At 43.2% G+C, this 26,814-nt stretch overlaps 1 protein-coding gene across 6 annotated transcripts; it reads right to left on the bottom strand.

Moving 5' to 3' along the window:
* Positions 1–864: 864 nt before the first annotated feature.
* C5H14orf180 (chromosome 5 C14orf180 homolog) lies at positions 865–21,982 on the bottom strand. Of its 6 annotated transcripts, XM_009675554.2 has the most exons (7): positions 21,849–21,974; positions 19,839–19,964; positions 12,004–12,104; positions 11,090–11,197; positions 6,962–7,088; positions 5,004–5,030; positions 865–2,228 (listed from the first exon to the last, which is right to left on the bottom strand). In XM_009675554.2, the coding sequence occupies exons 4-7, from the start codon at positions 11,105–11,107 to the stop codon at positions 2,026–2,028; spliced, it is 375 nt and encodes a 124-aa protein (XP_009673849.1). In that variant the 5' UTR covers positions 11,108–11,197; positions 12,004–12,104; positions 19,839–19,964; positions 21,849–21,974; the 3' UTR covers positions 865–2,025. The 6 variants fall into 6 exon arrangements, with proteins under 6 accessions (XP_009673849.1, XP_068803331.1, XP_068803329.1 ...); XM_068947230.1 differs by having other exon boundaries at positions 865–2,073; positions 11,090–12,104; positions 21,849–21,978; XM_068947228.1 differs by having other exon boundaries at positions 11,090–12,104.
* Positions 21,983–26,814: the final 4,832 nt, after the last annotated feature.

Genomic DNA, 26,814 nt, shown 5'->3' with positions numbered 1-26,814 from the left:
TGAGTTCTTGTCAGTCCAGGCTTTGCTTACTTGTTATAATATGCAATGAGTTTCAGGGAGTGCACTGTCCCTTCAAAAAAAGGCTCCTGTATTGAACGTGCTAGCTACAGATGTGTCAGTCCAGATCCAAAAAAGGAAGCCTGCTGACTTGCCAAAGGGTTAAAGGCATACACATTAAAAAGATCATAAACAGTAAACAATTCAAATAAAAGTTTTAGTGACCCACTTGCCCCATAAATATACCATTCCACATTTTTCCATCAGAGAGACACCAGCACACAAGTTTAAAATATTTCTTCTTTATTATCTAAAAAGCAGGGCTGAGATGAGGGAGAGAGGGAAGGGAAGCAGTGGTGGAACTTACCCTGGAAGCTCGGGGTACATGATGGGTTTGTGCAAAGAGTCACTGAGCTAAACACACTTGCTGCAGCAACCTCTGGTTCCCAAACTGGCAGCTTGTCGTATGCGATTCCTGTGGGTCTGTGACATCTCAGAAAGATCGTGAGAATAGCCCCTGAAGTGACCCCTTTCCATCTCTGACACTGCAGCTTTTTGGATCCATTTGCAATCAGATTCCTGCCCACCTTCCTCTTGAGCAAAGACCGTGTATTTTGCTCCTATTTTGTCCTTTGCCTAGTTGAAGTCTGTGGGCTGCTTGGGACAGCAAGCTCTGCTATGGCAGAGAGCTGTTGCCCTCTTTTTTTAAAGTCAATTAAAAATAAAGCACCAGATTTTCTTCTTTTTGACGGGTTGCAATGGTAGGAGAGTTCAAGACGTAGCCTTGCAAACATCACCTCCATCTTCTCTGCAGTGTTTTCTCTCTTTTTTTTTTATTTTCTTCAGCTTTTACAAGTTTTGATGTTGTCCTTATCATAGTGAATAAAACTAAGCAGGCATCATATGCATTTCTTTAATGTCACTTGAAAAGAATTTAGGATCTAAAAAGCTGATGATGCTATTTTTGCCAAGGAAGAAAATAAAACTGGGAAAGCTGGTGCTCGTAAGCTTGCACACGCTTGCTCTCCTCTCAGATGTGCAGGGTGATGTTCCACATTTATTGCATGAGCTTCATTAAAATGATTCCCTTTGGAGAAGTGCACACTATGGTATGATAACAGAAGGATAGTAGAGCTGTATCCCCCACTTCTTCATAAACAGTCTGTACTAGCATTATATAAGGCCTTGAACACACAGGAGTAAATGCATAATCTCTGTCTGAGTATAAGCGCTGTCAGAGACCTTGTAAGCTCAGCTCATGGGCTTTATGAACTGAATCAAACACAGAGAATTAAACTACTGATTTGATAACTAACCTGGGATTCAAGGCTGTTGTGCATGATATTAGGCAAATACACTATTTACCATTTAAATGAGTTTTCATGCTCTTTTTCACACCTGGGAGTCAAGTGAAACATCAAGAAACAGTTTTTGCCCATGCAGGCAAAAATGCATGAAAGGAAACAAGAAAGCCATTTGCCAGGATTTTACTAACAATCGTTTCATAGGTGTATAAATACAGCAAACTTGCCAAGCCTTTGGCCACAAGAGTAGTGTCTGTGCAATAGTTCAGCTTTACTTTAACTTTTGCAGAATTGCTCTTAGGAGACTTGAGGAGAAAGGTGGTTTGGTAGGTAATGCCTTGACTTGAGACTTTGGGAGACTTATATTCAGAGCTTGCTGCTTCCTGCACAGAGAAATGAATTTCTCTATCAGCTTCTACTCCTCAGATCTACAGTTTGTAACCCGTTTGGGGGACAAAGTTAAGATACTTGTTCACTGTCCAGGACAATGAAGGCCAAGTTTGGTGGGACCTCTAGTTGCTAATGTGGCCACAATATAATGACAAACGAGAAAGGAGAACAAGTGGCTCTGGGAAGTGCACAACAGGGGTGGTTTATGTTCTTCAAGGTGGATGCTCATGTGTTCCCTGACATATGGCTGGAGTGGACCGGGAGCTTTTTATGGCTGTGCGCCAGTTAGCAGATCTCGGACGTTTGTCAGGCCCGCTGCAGTCAGAGAACATTACTATTGCCTCGTAAACCAAGTCCAGCATTTCTGAGCAATGTGTCTTATCTGAAGAAAGAAGAAAACAAGTCGGGATTGAAATTCTTCCAGGACTTTGAAATCTTGCTTCATGCTGGTGTAGTAGAGACTCACAGCCAGGATCAGCACTACACAAAATGAAAGCCACAGGAACACAGGCAATCCAGATGATGACCTGTCATGTACTGAAAGGGGTTAGGGAGGAAAAAGAAAGCACTATTATTTTAGTGTCACCTTAAACACTTCCTGAATTTGACCCCCTGCTGATGCCTTTGTCCTGCTTTTCTGGGAACAGCAGGATACAGAGGGTTCTGCTTGTGAAAACTTCTGTAGGCATCAGTTAAGTGATAGTGAGTCACACCTCCCGATGGAGGGTGGTGAATATAAAAGATCTCATCTAATGGAGCATTACAAGAGTTTAATTATATACAATAAGAACAGGATTACCATAGCTAATGCATAATCTCAAATTTCCTTTCAGCAATTATTTTTTATACATTTAAGCTAAATGTTAGGTTAAATACTAGGAGGATATTAAGCAACCACATCTAATTATTTAATGCTCACAAATGTTCCATAAAGAGAGATGTAGATTTCTGTCCTTTTCCCTCGTAACTCAGCTTGTTCGGGGCCCCCGCTAATTATAGTAAGAACCAAGGCGAGAATCTATTAACCAAGAGGCATATTTAGAAAGCCCTGGCAGGTTTAACCTCTCTCTAAGTGCTAGGTGTGCTAATTACACTGGAACGTCCTCAGCACTTGCTCTTAAGCAGCAGAGCATTGTAAACATTTTTTCTGGCCTGTAAAAATATAATTCAAGGATGTTTAAAGTGCCCTAGGCCAGGCATAGTACAAGTGCGTAAATCAATGGGCTATGTTTAGCTCTCCAACACCCATGCAGCTCTGAGAAGCGACTCCAGACAGAGATTTGGCCACTTTAAAGCCTCCCCTCCCCTCTCAGCTAACCTGAGCAATTTGGGGCTACCTGCAGACTGCTTCCGTGATGGGAAGAGATTGATGCCCTCGATACGACCCTGCTCGGTCTCGGAGAACAAGGTCTGGTGTCCTGAGCACCGCATGACGCATGGGAGGCGGGAGGGTGGCTTCCCTCCGGCAGCACCCAGGGCAGCAGTTCTCCCTGACACCGAAGCGGTGGGACCTTCTTGGGGGCCCGCGCTGCTCGCAGGCTGGTCCCCAAGCCACGGACTCCCCGCTCTGGGTTGCTCGTGCTCTCCGCCAGCCGCCCCAGAGAGCGTAACGGCTGCTCTCCTCGACTGCGTGGTCGTTGCACGATCAGTATTATTTTTAATGCGCTTTGTGTGTTAAATGTGCAGTATAAAGTCAAATTCATGCCCAAATAAAAACCCGTAGCGTGCAGCTATTTTCCTCCCATATGCATATAATCAATAAGAAGATAAAAGTGCAGCGTGTATTATTATGGGTAAAGGGTCAACATTAGCTGTAACATATTTAAATTAGCTGCTATTACCAGCCTTGCAATACACAGCAGTCAATTAAACTGTCATACAGATGTACAGAGAAGAAGGCAGAAGTCATAAAACCAAGCAACAAACACATAATAATGTATCAAAAAGTGTATGGGGAAAAGGTAGAATGCTAATAGGCAGTCATTTTAGCGCTAACCAGAAACCAAATCAATGTCCCATAATAGAGCTGAGTGAATTATTCGCAGCAAATAATTTATTCATTTGAATTTAAGCTCTTCTCTCTGTTTGCAAATTATCCATGAGCAGACTTCAATTTTTATAAATTTGTTTTTTTGGAATTATTCTATGAATGGTTTATGTGAAGGTACTTAGCCAGGGAACCACTTACCACTTTTTACGTTTGCAGAAATTTGTGATTTGGAAATAGATGTTTCCCCTTTGCAACCTCACAGACCACCTGATAGGGCTTATGGTTCTCAACTGGGTGGCTATCTGCCTTTCAAAAAGCAAGGCCTGTCTGATAAGCATATCTTGTAATACAGCAGGTCTTCTGTGAACGCTGAACAGCTTTCAGCATCAGCCCTTTTCTATTAAATGCTTATGACTTTTTTCCGTCTCACGGATGTTACTACCCATGTGAAATTTCTGGTCAATCTCAAATGCAATCATGATCTTTTCTAAATTTAAAATACAAAATCGATTAAACTTGCTAGTTAAACTGTTAGAACAGTTGTTAGAGCAGGACACAGCCCTAGGCAAGTGCCTAGACTAAGACGACAGCTCATCTGTAGGACAGGCACTTGACTGGGATACACAAGATTTTTCTTTAGTTCCTGCCCTGGCTATGCATTTTCACTGTCATTTGAGGCAAATCGTTAGCAGTAAAGCTAACTGTGGCTCTGTGTGTGTGTGTGTGTAGACATATATATGTACCGCCTTCCCTCTTACTGCACTGCATACAGTAGGGCCTGGAGGCTGGCTGGGGCCTCTGGAAATGATCATAGTAATGACATCCAGATACACACATTTCCTTGAGGGTCTGTGAGGCTAGTTGGCCTCAAATATCCTTGCAAACAAAAAGAAGAAACATTATTTTTATTATTTCTACCCTGCTGCCAGCATACAAATGAATTGTCTATTCTCCACACGCGAAAATCAGCAGGGAGCACTCCTGTTTCGCTTGGGGTGCTTTCCCTGCATATCTTAGCGGAAAAACCTGTACCTATTTTATTGCCATAAAAATATTAATTGTCTTTAAATTAAAAATAGCTTCAGGGATTTAATTTTTGCTTCCACTATTTGTCTTGCTAAATGTTGTGTTTAAAATACCCTACCAGACCTCATCAGCACCTTGTGCTTCATGTGCCAAAAAAGAAAAAACAACCACCCATGACCGCGTGAAATGGTTCGTATTTAGAGGGTGTATTTGCACAATGCACCCCCGCAGCCACAAAGCAACCTCAGGTTAGTGCCATGGAAAGCTCAGAGTTGTAAAGTGAAACTTCAACTTACCCACTACATAGTCACAGCAGGAAATGGCTAGAAAACAGAATGAAAATGTTACTGCATGCCTGGAAAGGCCGCCGTGCAGCAGGTGAATAGGAAAGCAAGCAGACGTGGTGTGTGCTATCCCTGAAGCTGCCTATTGACTTACAGACACTGGGCCACTTCTCACCAGATTTTATGCCACATGCATGCAGAGGTTTATGCCAGATGAGGATTTCACCACTCCATGCAAACATGTGAATGTAGGTGCACTTCAGGGAAGTGAGGAACAATTGCTATATGAGTGTATGAGTCCTTTTGCTACAGGGAGATCGGGAGTTGGCTACCTCTCACACACACACAAAAAAAAAAAAAGCAGCTTCTTATTCTGAGTCGTTTCTAGAAGGGAAATGAGATAGACCAGCAGGCTGAGACAAAAATTAAGTTTAGAAAACAAATCCCACTATAAAATACAACCTTCATCCAACAATGTCCTGGAATTGCCTCTGCTTGGCAGCTGGGGCCCAGATGCAATCCAGGATGAAAACTCCAGGGAATGGAAAATTTTCAGTGGTGCCAGCAACCTTCCCCTTACCAGCCTCTATGTTAATACTGCTGTATTGTATGGACAAACAGCAAGTCTTCTAAGTCACAGGGTGTTTGTAATAAAAATATTAATTATAGATTTGGACATTTTTCATGTCTTAATGGAATAAACAAAGTCCGAGTCTTCTCCCTCCTTGCAGTTCGGTGTGACTCGAGCATAACTGTGTTGAAGTCGACGTCAGTGGGAGACGAACCAGGTCCCCCCGAGCTGTACTGACTGCAGAGTTACCGATGCTGATGTGCCTGCAGACTCTGGCAGTGAGCGGGGGGATGAGTAGCAGCTTGTCAAAATCCTTCTCTTGAGCGGTTAAACAGGCCTGCAAGAGTTTTAGGCCTCCTCTCTGAGCCTTTCCACGAATTCAGTTTTGACTGGAAAGCCCAGGCCATGCCCTTATCAAGAAGAGTGTTTCACTGCTGCATTAGAAGGCACCAGAAACAGCATATTGCAAAACCAACGCAAGGTCTGTATACAGACATAGTGGCGGGTGCCAAGCTGAATCTGTAGTCTAAACATGTGGCTGACATAGCAATTGTGCCATCCTGTCACCTGTGTTTTTACTGACTGGCATATCAAAAACACAGAGTGTTAGTTCCCTAGCAAAAAATATATTTTTTCTTAGTTGGGCCAGTTTGTGAAAGTCAGAGTAATATGATAGTCCTTATTAGATTGTGGACTGAGTATAGCCATGTACAGAAGTGCAAATTAGATCCTTTGTGCTAGACTTCTGCTTAAGGTCACTCCCAGTTGACCTACCTGCAAACTGCTTATTATGGTTCATGCATTAGAGACCAGAGGTTAGGTTAGCTATTTTATTCCTTGTGTGCTCTCATTGACAGAAATGGTTATAACTTGGCTGTTTTTAACCCCAGTGGGCCGTCTAGGCTCAGGCATCCCTTTGGTGTTTTGTTAATTGGCATGCTGCTCAGAAATGTGCAATAAGAAAGGGCCGGCTCCCTCCTCTGGTATTACAGCCCAGTTACCCAGATTGGCATGAGCACATTTAAATTTGGTCTGAATGAAAGCAGTGTTCGGGAGTAGATTTGGGGCAGAGAAGGACATAACAAGAGAGCTCAGTCAAACCCATGTGCTGCAATGCTCCCTGCGGAGGCTAATCCGGGAGGTCACAGTAATAATAGACCTGGGGCTGCTCTAACTTGTTCAAGGACCCTCTGAATTTTCCCCGGGCAGGCAGGCAAGTGGATCAGAAGGACTTCTGCAAAGCATGGCACAAAAGGTGTCTGTCCCTCCAGCCGTTCTGGTCTGTGCCAAGCACAGGGCAACAAATAACGTTGGTGGAGGGGGAGGCTAATGGGGACAGACAGGGTGACTGTTAGGAACTAGAAAGGTCATGCAAGAAGGCTTGGTAGCTTGAACGTACCATGTTCAATGACTTCTTCTGGCTCCCGAAATCGAACTCTTCTCTCTGCTTTTCGCTTTTCCCCCACAGCTTGATCCACAGGTGGCCTTTTCCTCAGTATCGAAGGAGGACAGCTACTATCATCTGTCTAAGGAGTTGATTAAAACACAAAATGTTGCCGTTTGAACTGGGGTAATGGATCTAGGTAAAGTTTTGAACTTTTGTGGCTATATTTTTCCTATGTCCCTCAAAAGTCGTGATATGAAACACGCTGTTAGGACATTTATAGTCAAATCACTGTATTATTGATAGCAATTCAATATTGTCCTAGCTCTTTAGTACTCTAAAGCTGCTTTCTCAGGAAAATGCTTTGTTAAAGTAAGGTCAGAAAGGTGTTCAGAAGGGATTTCTCTAAATTGGAGTGAACAGTCATTGAAGGTGGCTACTCAACAGACTGGGACAGAAGAACATAAATGTGATATGAAACATACGATTCATACTATTGGGAGCACTTTCCAAATATCCTCCTGAGCTAAGCAGCCCCATCCTGAACGATGGTGTTATCATTTCAACAGCTGTAACTATGCAGCAGTCTTGTGTTTGGACATTATTATGATGGGTGAGAGAAGGTAATTCGTTTGCACTTTGATATCCTAATTATGTTGTTGGTTTGATTTTTGCTTAGAAGCAACACTCAGTCTTTGATTATGAAATTGGATTGCTGCAGATTCTGCCAAATGACAAAAAAACAGAGCTGTAATAACAGTAATAAATCCCTCTTCTGTGTAGGAATGCTCCCAGAGTCAACACCCCAAAGTGAATCCATAGCATCTCGATTCAGAGACACCCACTGTCATCAGAAAGAGGAGCAGCAGATGGGAAGTTCTCTACTTTTCAAAGGCCTAAGTGGGTGGCAGAGATTCTCCACATTTTATTTTTACTTTAAGATCAAAGTCATCTTCTCCAGCCCTCTTTCCCCTCTTCCTTCCCTTCTTCTGCTACATCCCTGTTTCTCTTTCTTCTTACGTGCCTCTTCCCCAGCCAGTGATTGCACACTCCTTCCTCCATGGTTTTCTTCCTGCTTTAATCTTTCTACTGCTCAGTAGAAAGAGCATATGTCCTTGTCCTACATCTTTTCTCTTCAGATAGTAAGTACCCTTGCGCTCACCCATTCACACAGGTGCTCCCTGGGCCACAGGGGCAGGATTGAGTCACGTTGCCTACAGTCTCGGGGGTGGCAGACCCCAGAGCGGAGACAATAAGCAGGTTTCCCTGAGCGTCACCTTCTGCCCTCACTGATTAGCACCTCAGCTGAACCAAGGCTCACCACACATGGACCGCGGAAGAGAGATCGTGACCAGCTGAATCCAGAAGGGGATTTAGTGGGGACACTGCTGGGCAGATCCAGCCTGCCAGTGTGATTTTCAGTCGGATGCCTGGGGTTCCTACACGATTCATGAGAGAATTATATGCTTAAAAATGGCATCCACAGCAGGTGACCCACTGAGCAGGAAGCCGTATAACATAGCCAGAAGGACCTGCTATGGAGTGGAGAGTGCCTTCAGATTTGATACCTGCTCCTGAGAGATTCAGAAGACAAATTTTGGCCTAACTCATCACTTAGAAGGACGCTTTTCTGAACCCAGATCAGAGAAGCACTGATACCACTTCAGTATTGTGGTCTGGGGGCAGCACGGTGGAGCTCTGTGCTTTTCATCCACAGCTCAGGAATTAGAAGATCCCTCCAAGGTTTGGGGGGCCTGGATTTAACTTCTTTCTGAGTCCAAGGGAATGTGAACCCACCTCTCCTATGAGCACAGCTTCATCATCGGAGCCATGGGGCAGAAGCAGGAGTAAGGAATCCCAGTCTCTCCCACAGAAACCAGTTTGGCATGGAATAATTAAATATTCATTGGGCCAAAGAATGAAAGAAAGACTTTACAGCCTGCTCATTGGCGGTGGGAGAGGTCTGCTCCTGTCTTTGTTTCAATGAATACTTAATATGAAAGACTTAATTATTCATTGGAGCAGGCACTGGGAACAGGGTCTGTCTTCTACCAGGTGAGTGCCCTAAGCACTCTGCTATAGCCAGGCACATACAACACTTTCTGGCCCAATGAATATTTAATTATTCTGTGTAAAGTGAAACAGCTTCAGGGAGACAGAACGGAAGATGCCCAGCTCAGACTAGCAATGGTTCGAGATTTTGCTGGGAGGGCTGGTCCGGTGGCACAGAAAAGGAAACTAAACCTTATATCTGAAAGGATTTGTAACTTCGCAAGCTGCTGTTGTCCATATAAGCTTTATCAAACATCTAACAGTAACATGTTAAATGTTACCGTTTAACAGTAAAATGTTAAAAAATTAGCTGGTTGGGTAGCATGTAGCCAGGGAACCCCTTAAGAATGAAGTGGCATTTGCAATATTTACCAGACTTAACAACAGGACAATCAAAGCTACACAGTGTCAAAACAAAACCATGCATTTTACCCTCAGACAGAAGCCCAGTGTTAGCATACTGTGGCAAGAGCTGGAAATCTACTAAAGTATTAGTCAGGAAATTATATGCCCTTAAAAACAACACACCTGTGAAAAGCTCTGAACGTTGGAAAGAAGGACTCTATCACCCATCATGAGATTACTTACCGAGAGCTCCTCTGTGCTAGAATCGGAAGGTGGGGCTGGACATATTTGGGACATGTACTCTGGATGCCAACATGAAGCCTCCCACATGAAGCTTCAGTTGGAAAGTGACTTGCTCAAGGAAACGGGGAAGACCAGAGAAAAGCATCTGGAGATCCCTCTGCAGCAAGGAGAGAGCAGGCAGTGCCACAGAGCCGGCGGATGCAGCAGCAAATGACGGAGAGGAGTGGAAAGACGAGTTTCCACCCTTCATACCAGTGTTGGCTTGGGAAGGATGACGTTACTTGAAATGTACTCGGTAGCCAAAAATAGCGCATAATGATAAAACTAGATATGCAGCTGGAAAGCAGGGCTTTTCTGGCAACTGCAAAGGGGCTGAATGGAGCAAGCCATAGATAAACACCTACAGATTTACATGCGTAAATGTAAAGTCAAGGCTGTTCTTTCTCTAATGGTTGTTGCAGTTCCATGATCATTTTGGTTTCCTTTCCAGAAACTATTCCCGATCTCAAAAATATTAAAAGTAGCGTTGCTTCTAATCCTCCTCCTGCTGAAAATATGTGGGCAAAAGCCATCAGGAAATGATATAGATGCAGTGGTATTGCATATATCTCCCTCCAGTACAGTTATGGTTTCAATTTATATGTTTTACAAATTAGATCCATTATTATAGTAATAAAGTGGGATTTTAACATTAGACATTTCTATGGATATTATAACGAGATTATTGATAGGCAAGAGAGATGATTTACTGTTCAGGAGGCTTTAACAACCCCTTGTCTAATGCTGAAGGCTGATCATCATTAAATGCACAATTTCTATTCAAAAATACCTGCCACGACTGCTGAAATATGGTGGTTTACTGTCTCTACAAGCACAAGATTGAGCTTTTTTTGTTTTTCTTTTCCTAGAGCTATTTATTCTCTGTGACATGTCTAAACTACTCCAGGTCTGTGTTATTTTCCAGGTGGTTGGATGGAATCTCTCACGGCAGGACCTTGTGATTGCTCCTTTCACAAGGAGCAACTTTCCTGCAAAGCGGGAGGAAAGACTTCAGCATCCTCCTGTGTTATGCCTGTGCAGGATCTTGGACCATTCAGGCTGGAACGCTTGTTTCACGCTGACCCAGTGGAGCAAGATGCTTGCATTGGCACAGTGAACCAGAGGGCAAAACAACTCTGTGGGCTGCGCTATTTTAATCTTCCCTTCAGGAGTTGGGGAGCACCCCGGAAGTGTTGGGGTCCTGCCCTGAAGAGCACAAGTGGGCCAGGGCAGCGGCGAAGCCCCCGCAGCAGATGTAGGACCAGCAGCGTCCTCGTGCCTTGCTGCCTCCAGCAGCTCAGCCTTTGCAGCAGGGCTTCAGTGCTTCGTGGGACTGCGGTCTCCAAGCCTTTCCTTTCCAGTGGTGAAAGCAGTGTCAGTGTGGAGAAGGACACGTTTTACTGGCCTGGGACTCTCTAATGAATGGACCGTATCTAAAAGTCATCTGGGGAAGATTCACCTTACCTTCTCTTTCCTGTGCATTGGGGTGATGGAGGGCTTTTCCTCATGCTGCAACCAGCTCACAGCTGCAGGCCTTGTAAAACTCTCCGGAAATCCCCTCCCTGGTGCATCCTGCAAGCATTTCACAGCAGTTATTTTAGGAATACCTGACCTGAGCTTTTGGTAGGGAAATGTCATTCTTTAATACTTTGCTCACAGCAGATCCTAGGCAGAAAGATGATAAAGCCTTCCAAAGCATGGTCCTCAGCTTTTGCTCTTGGTTCCTCCTTGATAATCACTTGGTACTAATTAATATAAGGAATTTACCAGTCTACTCCGGCCGGTGAAACTGATGGAGGTGGAAAGAAGGCAGTCAAATCTAGTGTTCACCTATCCTTCACTTTCTCTAGGTGAATTGTCTCATTCATTTTTACTAGTGTAATGCATCAAGGCACATAAAAAATGTCTTTTGTAGCCTCCATTAGTCTTTCCTGCTGAAAGCTGCACAGATCTTGTGAAATTTAAATGAAAAATCTAAGTTGTCTTTTTCACTAACTCTGGTTTTATTTAAAGCGAGGCTCATAGTTTTTCTAAGCAATTGGTCAGAAGTTATTGAGTTTTTCCTTAAAAAAAAAGCAAAGAAATGTATGGAGGTTTTTATTTTTAGTTTTCAAGAAATGAAAGTGTGGAGACAATATTCATCATTTTGGTTGCCAGAAAACAAGTTCTTTTCAGTTCCAGAGATTCCTCTTAAATGTACACATTTTTACTGTTCATTTGATTGAAAAATTATATGGCAGCTTATAGATGTTTTCATGCACGCTTGCTATCTAAATGCTAGGAATAATCATTTAATAGTGCCATTATCACATTTTTTCCATTGCATACTAATTAAACTGATAGTAACAGTTGTAAATGCTTGAATAATTAGTAGTTACCTGGGCACTTAAGTTCCAGTGGATAAAGGTGTCAGAAGTTCAAACTTCATAACAGAGACAGATCCATTCCTACTAAGTGCTTTTGATTGCAGTTTAACAGCCTAAAATTGGATATATGATAGGAATAAAACATAGTTTAATGCATGAAGTGAAGGATTCCAGGAAAATAACTTCAGTAGTCTTTTAAATCACTTGTAATGAGTGATTGTTACAATATTAGAATAATCTGCTTTGGAAGCTGGAAGAATTTTCTTTAATATTGCCCCCCTATGTAAAGTAATTTTTCATCTAAGCTGTGATCTAATTTCATGCAACATGTGTCAGAACCGAAGCCGGACAAAGCATTCATAAATGAATTATTTAGCTTATGAATGTCACCTCTATTTCTTTTGGCTAATTGCTCACAAATAGATAGTGACTTCTGTGAACATATTCATTATTCAGATTTATTCAGTGGATAATTGCTAGGAATAATTCTTTGTCTGTAGATTACTTGGAAGCATTTTGCTGAATGCATTTAATAGGAAAGATCTATCCCAGGCTTTCAATATAAAACAAAATAAAAATATCTGTAACTACTGATGGAGTCCTTAAGCGTGACCAATACACTGCAGTCTTATTCAGCAAAGCCAATGTTTTGAGGGTGAACTCCACTGCTACTTCCTATGTTGCACAGCAGAGAAAGCAAAAATAACTCAAATATCTGCGCAGTACTGACTTTGAATGGCTCATATCGTATATGCAAATAAATTTGTACAAGAAAAAGGTTGCTTAAGTGTTTGCTCAGCAGAAAAACAAAACATGCTCGAACAAAACATGATTGACTTCCCAGTGAATAAATATGAGCAGTCCACACAAAGGCACTAACTGCACAGCCAGTATTTTCCTGCAGTATCCCAATGGAAGATGTCTAGGAAATAAACATAACATGATAAAACAATTTTATGCTCAGAGGATAGCTGTGTAACCATATGAACTCTTTTTCCATTTCCTTCTGCAAGAATAAATATTTTAGACAAGCAAAGTACTTTGTAAATGATGCTTTTGTGGGGATTCGTCTGGCCTGGTTCAATTATTTTGAAACCTAGCAATTTTCTCATATCATTGAATCTGGTTTTATTGCAAATAGGGTCATAGAAATAGTCACTCATTGCGATAATGGACTTAGTTTATCTTAACTATTAACACTTCCAGTAGGTTTACACACACGTAAATATACAATATTTATGGATATGCACAATGCATATATATTAATAATGAAGTAACTTTATCTCCAACAATCTGAAAACAAAATCACGTAATACCATGCAGTTCGGGGTGCAGTGGTAACTGGAAGCAGCATATCAGGATAACGGAACAGAAAAGGAATAAATAAATTAGAAGGGAGTCTTCCATATCTTCCTCAACTTCCAGAGTGTCAATTGAGCCTTTGTTCAATATTCCACCTTTCGTGGTTCTGTGTACTCCTGATTAATAATTTAGAGATGCACCTTTTGGCAGCAAGGTAAGTTTTGTGTTTGCCAAGAGTGATTTTCCACCAGTCAGGCAATACATCAGGAAATAAAAAGGAGGATTGCTCCACAGAGCATAATTAGACATGTGCCTTCTTCCTTTTTTTGCCTCTGGAGAAATGCATTTGCTGTTGAAAGATGGGGAACACCCATGAGGTGTCATACAGCACCATTTGTCCTCCTCAGACCTACCAGAAAGGAAAGCACTGTATAAATCCCATCCTTAGGACAAAAATCTGTCCTTTCGATTGTGCATTTCCATGTGTATTCCATGACCAGAACGGTCACAGTTAATCTGTCTTCTGATGGTCACTTCCAAATGGAGGCATTTTTATGGAGCTGAAAAAAAAAGTCATCAGCGAAGCATGATGGAGGCAAAGCAGTGAATAGTCATGTAGTTTGATAACACTTGATACTTCTGTGTAGCCAACTACACTGAAAGCAATCAGTTTTCCTTTCCATATCTTCCTTAATCCCTGTGATGCCTAGAGACCTGCTGTATCCAGGTCTGTCTGCCTACAGGGGAGGACAGTGTGCTCAGCAAAAAATCCACAACATCTACTCTTGCTTTGGTGCTCCGTGAAGGTTCCACAAGGTTATCCTCCCTGAGAGCCCCCCACTTTCCCCTTTACATGTTACTAGCTGGCTCTGGAAGTTTTCACGATCACACAGATGTATACGCTCCCCTTCGATGCAGGTACGCAGACCTGGGGCCATTCACCCATGCACTGCAGGCTCAGATTGCCACTGCTTGCAAATATTAGATTAGGTAGGGTATGGTAGCGTCACATGCAGCCATCTGATTCAACACAGCAAGATTTATTTCTGAGGGCAGAGCCCAGGCTTTATTTCTGGAGGTAGCAGGCACTTCTGAGTCAGGATTCTCTTCTTGGCTCTGTGGTAGCAATTTGGAATCCACAGCATGCAGGGGTTTGTGCTGGTTTTGAATGAACTGTTCTTTAATACAAAGACACAAACGCCAAGTGAAATATGTAGTAGGATTTGCATTGTGGTGAGAACATCCCCACTGCAGAGCAGACGGTTTTTTTGCTCTGTTGGGACTGGCTAGAAATGATTTAGCTCTATTGAAGAACCTGGTCTCAACTCATCTCTGGCATGAATCCATTGACTTATAAGAGGCATGGATCTGTCTCCGCTTCTTAAAATTGCCTCTCTTATTCATGCGTCTTTCCGGGTAGATATTACATACAACCTCGGAGTACTCACGATGATGTATAGTAAATATACAGAGAATTTCTGTGCTGCTGAAACAAACTTTCTAAACAGTTACAGAATGATTCCACATCCATTTCACAATTAGACTCCTGAGATTACAGTTAAGATATTCTTTGTGATTCAACATGCATTTTTATTTTGGAATGCCCCATAAACCTTTAGGTTTATTCCACCTGTGGTTTTCTCCCCCGTTCTGTTCATCCTGCCACTGGGATCTAAAATGCAAAGCATTTATTGATTAAGGAAGAGTTACTAAGTAAACAAGTAACCAAACGCTAATATCTGCTGTTATCTCAGTCTTTCCACATCCGTCAGTCCTGTTGAGCAGAATTTAGGAGACAGACAGAGCTGTAGTGAGTATGGTGATTCTGAAAGACCTTTTGTCACATGGTGATCATATTTCAAGAACTAAAAGGAGTGGTAATGGGACCTCTCCTTAAAGCATTCTGGGCTGTTGTCGATGACAGGGCTGCTACCAGCCAGGACATGAATGAGAAGACTGAACCAACTGGCAGCAGGTGGATAACTGAGCTGGCATGAAATAATAGGGGAGGCAAAAAAAGCATGAAAATAAAAACTAACAGAAAAAGCAAGAACAGAATTATCTTTAGGAGTTCCATTTTAACAGCAGTCACTTTGTATTCTGTTTTTTTTTTTTTTTTAATGATTACCTATTTCCCCAAGTGAGTTTTGGCCTGAGGAGAATTCAGCCTAGGATAACTGCAGGGTATAGTCTAAAATGGGGATTAGCAGTCTTGTCTAAATCCTGGAGATATCAAAAAGCTCCTGTTGACTTCGGGGGGCCACTATCTGCACTTAATGGATTTGAGAAAACTGGTAGCCGTTAATGCCCAGACTGGTTCTGAGAAGAGCAGCAAGTGGGACATAAGCTTTGCAAGGCAATGGCAAAGGAAGAAGCCGAGGGAACTGTAAACCACCTAGACACAGGTATTGTTGCAAGGCATTGATGCAAATGCTCTTGAGCTCCATTTGCAATGTCACCTTGGAGGGGGATTAGATTAGATTAATGACATGAAAGAAGAACAGAAAATTGGAGAGAAGGACAGATGGAAGCCTGAGAAAAGCCAAAACGAGTAAAATACACATGAATTGGAAACAGCTTGGAGGATGAGAGTGGATGAAGAATATAAAAAGCAAGTGGCAATTCTGCTGTTATTGGTAGCCGCTTTACACTAATGTTAATTATATTAAAGTCCACTAAAGCGGATATTTGTTCTGGATTTAATTTCTTATAATTAGAATGTGAGTTTCCCTCCTCCACCTCTCTAACCCGTGGAGGCTGATGTTTTCAGAGCAGAACAAGTAGTATTAACAAAGAGTAATCGGTACAATTTTCAAAATTGACCAAGAGCTTCTACAACCTATATTCATTTGACTCCCAATTTTAGTAGAGGTGAAGAAATTAAGAATGGGAAAATTCAGGCAGCACATCAAAGGACACTTCTGAACATCAGGATATAGAGGTAAGTCAGGCAGAAAAGCTGTTCTGTTTTGCACAGCAAAATGAACAGTTTGAGCTCTGTTTTCATTTCAAAGCAAAGCATTGCCGGACCCTTTGGCATGTCTGCAGGAGTATCAGAGGGACCTGCTCCCTCCAAGAAGGGTCTGTGTCTTACGGAGGAAGAGCTGAGAATACAATAGGCTTTTACCAGAGAATGTGAAACCAAGGTTGAGCCCTGATAGGTTTAGATCAGATCTTTCAAAATGAGATGCCCCTTCCAGTGACCTTAGCAAGTTGTTACTAGCTGCCTTGTAATAGTTATGGCTCGCTCTCATTTTTTTTCCTTCTCCCTCTTTCATTTTTATCAGAAATTTAGTCTAGGACCAAGAACCATTTTAGCCTAAATTATATATTTGTGGGAATCATTTCTCTTTCAACAAATCAGCTTTTCCTGATGTGGAGAATTTTCATTAGCATACTTTTCATCGTCTCAGTTGTGTGAGCCTTTCAATCAGTCTTCTCAGTGAAACAATGGAAATTACATCACCTTTTCTTTTAAAGCTAGACAAATGCAACAGCAAGGAATAAGCTTCACAGGTGAGGCAGATGGTAAATTAATAGTGTCTGAAGGGAGGAGGATTGGAATTGAGCTCTCATTTTGTCATGGTTCTGGCTACATGTCTATAACCAGACAAAAGCAAAACCTGTGGATATGGACAGCTGGTTCATTGTCTTGCATTCTCTCTCGCACATTATAATGGTTTCTAACAAGCATTTCTAGGGTGAAATAGTGAGACTGGAGCACTCTTACACTCTCCAGCTAGGGCTAGCATGTGCCCTTCTGTTTTGAGGAGCTGGAAACAAATTGATCCCTTTTGTACCACACTGGGCCAAAAGGTTCATTCTACCTCTGAAATAAAGGTGACAGAAAGCCGATGCAACCACTCTTCCTTCCAGAAGACCTCTCTTGTTTCTGTAATTCCAGCTCAGCAGCCCTCAGGCTGCAGATCTAAAACACCTTTCTGTGACAATCCCGTTTTTGATAAGCTTTGTCACTTGCTGCATGGACAATGCTGAAGCTGGGAAGTTGTCGACTTCCGTGACAGCCATATCTGTCTAGTCCAAAACAAGAAGCTATTAGCATGGAGTACTATAGGACTGCTTTCCATGAAAGCTGCTGTCTGTTTGAATGAGATATAATTTCCCTGTAAATGTTTTCTCTGCAAAATTTCTAAAAGAATATAAAAGGAGGCCTGATCCTGCCCCCACTGCGTAACCAGGGATGTTCTCTCCACTGAGAGTTCTGCATGCAAAAGCTAGGCAGTATTTGACCTCTGCTTTTGGCATCTGTGGGACTAATAGATATTTATTAAAAAACAAACAAAGAAGAAATAAACAAAAAAACCCCTTATTTGTTAGGGCACTTTGCGTCAAGCTATCTTCTTCTTCCATGGAGAAATATGGCAGTCAGTGGAAATTTGCTAGTGCATGTGTAATACCAGAACTTGCTCTTCGGTCAAGTGAAGTCATGCAAAACACAGTGACTGGGGCAAAGAGCTGTTGATGAAAACAGATATCGTGTTTCTTCTCTGACTAGAGCAATAATTTATTTCCCTCTAGTTAAAGTCACTTTAATGTGAGCGGCACAGTCTGACTGCAAGGTTAACACTCTGCTCCCTTGAGCTATAGTTTTACTGGCTTCTGCCAAATGGTCAAGTAATTTCCTCTATCCCATTTCCACTGGCTTGTCTGCTATCACTAGTTTATTATGACTGGTGAATTTCCAGCCTTTTGGCCCTTAAACATAGCATAATCTTCTGAATAATGCACTCTTTGCTTGCAGCCCATGAGCAAAGTATCTGCTTCGCACTTCCTTCTCTTTAAATGAATTTCTCCCACATCCACCAGTCCCTTCACAAAGACACCTGGTTCCCATTTCTAAGCCCTGTAGCCTGCCTACTCCTCATCTGCTCCACTGGCCTAGATTCAGCAGGCTATACTGGGACACTTTTTACCTGGCATTTGCCGTGGTGGCAGCAAATGCTGCAGACCTGGCTGCAGTCCACTATCAGACGGTCGTGGGTGAGTGAGGTACCTCTCCTGTTTCAGATAGGTGGGCATGTGGAGAGAGACACACTGCCTTGAAGCCTGCAAGTCTTCCTTGGATGCAAAAATGTGTCCTTTGGCAAAAGCATGGGTGCAAAGCACATGTCCGACTAGAGCACAAGAGGGTTTCCTCCAACTGATTAATAGGAAGAAGGTGACTCCTTGAGCCACTACTCTGTCGTGTCTCTCAGGAGGATCTGGGAAGACAGTGATTTTGTGTGAACCAGCATCAGTGTTGCAGAAGGAGACCAAGTAAGCACCAGGCCGACAGAGCCACGTAGGTTTGCATAGCTGTGAGACAGGACCTTTTCTGTGCCCCCTCCCGCCCCACTGCCCTTTCAGAGAGCACTCCTTCAGAGCTCCTTTGGGTTCACTGAATGGAAGTCAACCACTCACACAACAATGTAATGACTACATTTCTTTTTTCTTCTAGGAACGTGCAACTTAAATAAGTGTGACAGAGGAGCAGAAAGAGGGGAAATTTGGAGCAGGTGACACTGGAGATTTATGTCACCTTTACTTGCTGATCCGGAGTCAGATTTGGGTGGCAGCATGTAACAGAGGAGATGGGCCCTGGAGGCAAGAAGCTCCAATGTACCAACCAGTCCTCAGCCCTTTGGGCCACCTGCTTACATAGGGGTCACTTTGCACGAAAACAAGGCTGGAGATGTCTTAGGGATGAATTGCCCCATAACTTAGCTCTGCCCAACAGTCTATATAGAAGTAGTTCTGGCCCTAGTAGTTCTGCCCTAAAAGGGCAGACAACCCCCTTCTGTCTGAAATCTTTGATTTATTTGCTCCAAAAAAGTAAAGCAGCTCCTGTAGGATGCATATATGATTAATACTTTCTAATTTCAGAAAATTGCCAAGAGCTTTTATTACAAAACATTCCTATCTGAATAATGGCCCGTTCACTCTAGGTGCTTTTTAGGAACAAAATGGAGATTAGTTCTTGGGTCTGGGAATTGCACTGGGATGGTGACATAGACTTTTCCTGCTCCACACGCTGCAAGTGGCTTAGACCTCCTCTCTGCACAAAATGGATTGCTGGGGATCTGAAATGTTATTAACCTTGTTTTTAGCATCAATGGTAAAGTAAGGTCTAAAAGAGCAGGTTGTTATATTGCTTTTACACTGATTCAATCCCCCAAAGCCTGTTAGTAGGTTTTATTGCATCACCTGCTAATGATATCAGCTCCTAACAATGATTATTATTGATCATAAATAATATGCTAGTTTTCTTTAGTCTTGTTTAAGATCAGGGCTGTATAACATCTACAGCTATCGGTAAAGAGACAGTTCCTGCCTTCGAGACCGTATAAATTGAAGGAGCAATGCCACTTTATAGCAGACTAGAGATCTGGCCCTCAGTTTCTGGAGAAACTGAATGCATTACACAAGGGAAAAGAAGCCAAGAAGCTGTAGCATTTTGACAAAAGCAGTTTAAGCAGTTTTATGATAGAGGCTCTCTCCACACCGGCCTATGTAGGGCAAGAACACAAAACCATTTTTGGACATACCTGTTGGTCATGATGAAAAGCGTAGGCAGCATCTCATACTGACATGACCGGCTTGAGAGGCCTGCTCAGAAAAATCCTTCATCAGAGCAGCAGCTGTCTCCTTCCCTCGAGCAAATTCCTTTAAAGCTGTCAAAAGATGCTGTAATCAGACTAGGTCATCAAAACCAGTCCTCCTGAGGACTGGAAATAAGATCCAGAGATGAGCATTCAGCTACATAGGCAAGGTCTAAAACACTAAAGTTTCCATTGAAATTAAATGAAGGGACTGTAATTGCCGTGAAAGAAAAGCAAAGCAATCATTGGAAGAGCCCGAAAGCTTTCAAACTACCTCCTGAAATGATGCTGGCTGTAAAGCAGGGATCTATGTGCTGCATAACAGAATCTGATAGCAGAGGAAAGCTTTTACTGGGAAACCAACTACTGGAGCATTTATCTGTGTGGCTTCTGGAGCTAAGGCAAATTTTAATCGAGATTTCACCACACAGTTGAATAGTTTTATTGCTAGATTAAATAAAAAAGGTTAATAAAGTAATAAAAATGGATTCTTTGTCTTCTTGATTTCAAAACATGAAGCTGCGGACAATATGTTTAATAATTTGTAAATAGACTGGAATAAAGCACTACAGCCAGTACAGTCACTGCTGAGAGGGGGTTGCTGTGCATTTGTATCCTCTCCTGCACTTGTGTTTGCCTCAGCAGTTTTGCGGTTTGCATAAGTTGTTTGTCTGTAAGGAAGAGAAAATGGGCTGAGTTCCTTTCTGGTTCAATGTTTACTGCTGTAACTGTTATCTGGGATAAATATGACTTGGATTTGATTAAATACAATCCTGCATAAAATTAAAGGGAATCAGTGTATCTGAATTTAGACGTTTTTACACTGTATTGTTTACAGTGCATCTGAATTTAGGTGACAGATCCCTGCTTGAGGCATAGTGATACAGCAAATAGATCACAATGCATCCTCGATACTGTCCCATTGCTCTGGCACTACACCAGATACTGGTTCCCAGCTATATTCTATCTATCTCTCAGATTTAAAAAAGAAATCATTTTGATGAGTGGTGCAAGTGCTTGGACAACTACAGAAAAAATGAGAGTAAGCACCCTCTCTCCCCAGCGGGAATAGCTAGCACAAATCACTGTCTGGTTTACCTGACACTTGATGAGCTGGTGATCTGGCCAGCTCTTCTATAGAGCGGAGCCTTCCGCTGACCAGGACCACCAAGCAGCACCCTGAACACTGGAGAGGACATGGAAGAGGGGAGGAGGGAGTGTGCAAGGCTGCCTAAACCTGAAACAAGAGCAAGTGGGGATCTTCAGGGGGAAAGGGGGAAAAGAAGGTAATGTGCCCCACTGAACTTCCTGAAGGAGAGAGGTGGAGGGGAGGCAGCTGAAGCACAGGAGAGGCAGAGGCGTGTCATGGAGGCACGGGGATTTCTAAAGCAATTAGAGACCCTGCAGGAGTAAGGAAGGAGGAAAGCTAGTGCAGGCAAGGAATGGGCAGCGTTCCCGGAAGGTGGTTCATTAAGTTGTTGCTAGCATCACTAGTGATGACACAGAACCCATTGCCCATATCTGATTGCCGTTTTCATCAAAGTCTCTCAGAGTGTTTCAACCTACTGGCTTTGCACTACTTTTTCCATCGGTCGGGGGGAAACTGAGGCACCAGGCTGCAAAGTGACTTGGCCAAGGCTCTTTAGCAAGCCAGCAGCAGAGCTGAGAGCTGGGGTTGTCTGATTCTTCATCCTGTCTCTCACAAATACCCCGCTCGCTCCTGGGAAGGTGACTGCTCTGCGCTGCTGCGACCAAAGGCTTCTGTGGGCTGTATGGCTCACAGCTATGTGGGGAGAGTGCATCAAGATTAATCAGAGCATAAAAACTGAAGGAAATACTGCTATAAACCCTCTAACCCAACGAGCAACCCTGCAACAGTTTTGCAGGAAGGCAGAGCAGAGCACAGAGAAGGTAGCAGAGAGGAATATCTCAGTATATATAAAGTCATGTACTTGCCTGAACCCTCTGGAAGAGCAACACCCACCAAAGGCACTGCGCTTGAATGAGCTGCAGGGCTTCCTCCTCTGTTTATACTGGTGAAGAATGTTTAATGGCCCAGTCAATTGTCTGAAACGCAAGTAAAAACTGCAGTGCCAAAAGCGCAGGAGACGGAGCCAGTGCAATAAACACGAGGTTGCCTTGACTTTTTTGAGTGTCTAATTATATATGTGTTCAGGATTCCTGGAGCTCTATTATAACCTTAAAGCTGGCTTTCCTTCCTCAGAGGTTTTGTCCCTCACTTGGTTAAGAAAACAAGAACAAAACAAAACAAGTGTTTTTAGTCTCTAGCTCCTGTGCCACAGGAGGATTCTTTATTCCTGAATCAAATCTGGCAGCTTCCAGCCTTCCCAACACTATAATTAGAGCATCTTGCAGCCATCGAAATAGCACTGACCCTCACCATGGAGCTGACCTGCCTGCTTTGCAGCAATACTCATCTGTCACGCACACCAGCTCCTCACCCACGCAATGCAAGCACACGGAGCGGACGACGAGTTTTGCATTTTGGCTGTGTGTGTCTGGCACGCAGCCCGTGTTCGAGTATTACCCTAGTTCCCGCACACCTAGACCTGTGTTATAGGATGCTGGCTGTGCTCCCGTTCACTGCTGGAACAGTGGGGCTGGGTGAAATGGGGAGTGAGGGAAAGGATGCATTTTAATTGATTTGACATCCCATCATCTAGGCTCCTTGAAGTAGCAGGGCTCAGCCTAGGCCTGGGTTCTTGTCTGGTTGTGAAAGCAGCTGCACCGTGCAAACCCTGGGTTTGGAGCGGATATATGAAATTTGGCTCTTCTGTCAACGTTTCATTGGGGTTTGATTTATACGAACATGCAAGCAGGCTATGGCTGACCATACAGATTGCTGGTTCATGGAGAGCCCAGGACAAGTTAACACAGCTTGGTTTCCTTTAATTTATGTTGTTTGCCTGTGCTTCCTGCTCCAGGGACCACCCATGGAGCATTGTAGAGCCTGTGTTACCTTCCAGGCTCCTAGCAAGGGCTAGGAAGAGAGGAAGGTACAGTGGGTTGCTCTGCCAAGCAAGGATTGCCGTGTTTTGCGATGATAAGCTAAATGTACCCTAAACCTGCTTTAAACTGGTGGGTAGATTCAAAGGTGTTCTAAGTATTCTGACGACTGTTATTTAGAGGAATTTATTCTGCTTTGCACACTGAGGTGTGAAGGAGTAGCCAGAGCCCCTTGATGCTCTTACTGGTGCAGTTTCGGAGCACCTTCAGGTGGGGTGGCTTCATGTGGGACTCATCTCACCTGACTTGCTGACCATATGAAAGCCTGAGCTAGGCTTCCTTGTACAGCCAAAGGAGAGATGTAGGCAGTTCGTCACATCCTAAGAGCTCGCAAACAGATGAGATAACAGCCCCAAGGCAGTCTATCTCCAAGGAGCTACGAAAGCTACTTTAGATTAGACAGCTGACTTTTGTGTCTGGCAAGTCAAGCGAAGTCGATCCCACGCTGAGTGGGGCTGGGTTAGCATAGGGTAACGAGTGCCCCTGGTTTTGCTGCCAAGTGCAGAGCGGATTCAATTGCCTTGGAAACCACAGGCAGCAGGGGTTCAAGTGCCCTGCTACACAAATCAGGGAAATGGATATGGACCGGGTCTTCTGTTTCATTCCTTGCCATCCACATCAGCCACAGGCTACTGTGCAGTAAATTCAGCACCCCTCACGGTCTGTGCCTTCCCATAGTCACAAGCCTAAATTGGAAAGGCTGCCAAAGTTCCAGCTTCATTTCAGCTCCTTTTCATTTCAGTTGACTGGCAAAAGTCAGCAGTGAATCTACGCTCACCTGCATGGAATAAAGGCAAGTATCACTTTAACCCTTTGCAGGATTTGTACCCCCAGAACAGGCTTTCTCTCACTAGCTGCAAAGTTGGCATTCAGCTCCTCTGACATTAGCTGCCTATAGAGTAGTTATCTTCCTCTCAGTAGCCACCTCAGGCTGTGTTACATTCAAAGGAGAGAAACGAATGTTTTTAGGGGCGCAATTCACCTCCCCTAATTTAGGGGTCTACTTTAGAAGCAGATGACACACGCTATGAGTGCCTATTTCTCTCCTCTTGGTATGAAGGGAGCCGAGAGGACTCGCTGTGATAGGAACGCCTCCATTTGGCCATTGAGTCACCCCTACAGTACCCTCAGGCAGAGGAATTTTTGTCCTGAAGATCAGAATGTCATTTTAGTACCTGCTGCCAAGAGGCATGAGAGGACGAGACTTCTTCAGAGTGACCTTATGTTGAATGTGAATTCCTTATGGTGAATTTGTTGAGCTGCATTGGGAAGGACAAGATGGATTTCCTAGAGTGCAAACTTACCCCTGTGTCAAAGTTCTCGTGCTGAACTACTGAGAGGAGCTGCACATGCCCTGCTGGGCATGGGCACCACTTCACATCCCTCTCTGTGCTTGCATCTCAGAGACTTCTTTTTAAATATAAATCAAGGCTCTTTCCCCAGTTCCGAGGTTACTCTTTATTTATCAGAATATACTGTGCATTTTCTTTTACTTTTATGGGAGTTTGCATTTCCATCTATGTTAGCAGTGTACAGAATAGACATCTAAGTGGGTGAAGTGGAATTCTGACTTATTGGAGGAGAGTGCATTATCAGTAAATTCAAGAGACTATACCTGCCATGGAGAGGACTTCTTTTGCTTCCATCATCAAGTCAGACATCATATCCTGTCAAACATCCCAAGGGGTGCTTTTGCTCCAGGCACCAAAGGTAATAACTCTGCTCAGAAATTTGCCTTACGCTGAAGTCTTCATCTTAAAAGGCTTTCAACTCTCATTTCAAACTCAAGACACAAGCAAAAGAGGAAAAAATTAGGAATCAAGCCTTTATCTTACCAGCCCTTTGGTATCCCTGCTCTTTTGGTACGGCCTATGAGATTCTTCGACCGAACTCTTACTCCTGGCATGTTCCCATGGCTAAGCGTGATGTCGCCAGACGATATTGTGCCGTGCAGTTTTCACCTCTGGATGCAGTGTCGCAGTCATGAACATTAGCTTACCACATTAGGTCACTTTTATGATTGTTTGGTTACTCCCCAGTCCTCAGAATAACTTAAGCACTTGCCACTGTTGTCAGGGCAGGGATGGATTCTCCTTCCTCCTTTCAATCTCCTTGGGTTCAGCGGCACCGAGGTGGATTTTCTGTCTCAGGTGCTTCCGGTCTCTTCGCTCAGTTCGGTCTTCACCGTTCTCTCACATAGACAGAGAAACCCTGGTCAGTGCCCCTGTCCCGACATCTGTACTTCATCAAGGCCGCCAGTACCTGCGACACTAAGCGCAGTGCCTCAGGGAGCTACCCAGCCACCACTCTGCTCACTCTTAGCCGACTTCAACGCGAACAAATTCCATAGCTTTTGTGGAGCATCACTGGCTCATGTTTGCAGTGGGTCTGTTCCTGCACTGGGAGTGCTTTGTTTGTTGAAAGTGTCCTTATTTTGCAAAGTCACGGGGACCTGCAGTGTAGGAAATGCCCTCAGATAATGGTGTTTTCCGACATGCAGTCAGCTTTGGACCGTGCCGGTGTCATTGCTGTGACACTAGTTTGTGGTAAACAGAGCCGTGTTCCCAAGGGTAGCTTTTAACCAGAGACCTCAGCCTGGAGAGGAGCCTGAAGAGAGCTACAGCATGTTACCCCCTGCTTCCTGAAACAGCCCTGTTGCCCTTCAGCTCTTAATTGAGGTTCAGTGACTGACTACAACGTTTAGCAGCAGATTCTTGACACGCTTCACAGATCAACAGCGATCTACTTTTGGTAGGTTCTTGACATGCTTCACAGATCAACAGTGATCTACTTTTGGTATGTCTGAATGCACTTTCTCTATTTCCATGACATGGACAGAAGGAAGAAACAAATAGCTATCATCCAAACAGAGAATTATAAAGAAGTCTGAGATTTTATAGTGTGTTATGGATCGTTTTTTTTTGAAAGGCGTTTCAGGACTCACAGAAGCTTATATAGGGCATATTTGGAATAAGTTGACTAAAGAAATACACTCTTCAGTGAGTTCCACAAAGCCGAGAAAGACTCATTGAAAAGCCAGCAGTTTATGAATAAGTAACATCTATTCAGAGTGGGAATCACATAAAACAATGGTCTGGCAGTGGCTGGTAATTTAAAATGCAGCAGGCAGACTACTGTGCTCACATTAGTAACCTATGAGACATATCGCTTAAATAGAACAACCAGCCCCAGCCAGCTCCTTGGGAATTGCTGAACCGTTTGTGGTCTGCTTTATTCTTAGAGAAACTTGTTCTTAAGACTCAATTATATCTATTTTTTTTTTTATTTAGGTAAACTTGACAACTTTAAGTGAATATGTGTTCCTTTAAACCCTATACTTTTCATTTATAGAAAGCCACATACGGTCTACCCTTAATACTACGGACTTTGGGCTGCTATTAACAGGCCAATACTGTGCATTTCTTTATTATTTTTATTATTTCTTTTCAGCTCTTGTGTGTTACTGATTCTCCTTACTGCTAAATTTGGAACTAAATGATATGCATTTCCTGGTGTCTGGTACTAATTGTTTGGTGCTCAGATCCTCCCCTTAATTTTGCAAATGCCATCTGGTCTACCACAGACACTGTAATGACAGGTTGCGTTTGTGCGGTGGCATTTTTTCTAACAAAAAATCATTTGGAAAATAGAAGTGAGATGGCACGCTGGGAGTAAGAAGTAGACTTTTGTGATGCAATTCAGCAGATCCTCGTGTGGCCTCAACTACAAATGGATGTGGCTCTGATAGGTGCTAATTTAGACCAACTGGCCCAAATACGAACTTGAGAACTATCACACAGCAAACTAATCACACAATACAAACAAAAAAAGTGCTGCAGAAAAGCTTGTTTTCCTTCTTTGTAGTTAAACAAGACACTGTCTGTTAGAGGATACA

This window comes from Struthio camelus, chromosome 5, assembly GCF_040807025.1.
Source record: "Struthio camelus isolate bStrCam1 chromosome 5, bStrCam1.hap1, whole genome shotgun sequence".
NCBI lineage: Eukaryota > Metazoa > Chordata > Aves > Struthioniformes > Struthionidae > Struthio > Struthio camelus.
Note: the sequence above shows the minus strand (reverse complement) of the source record. Positions and strands in the feature narration are given on the sequence as shown.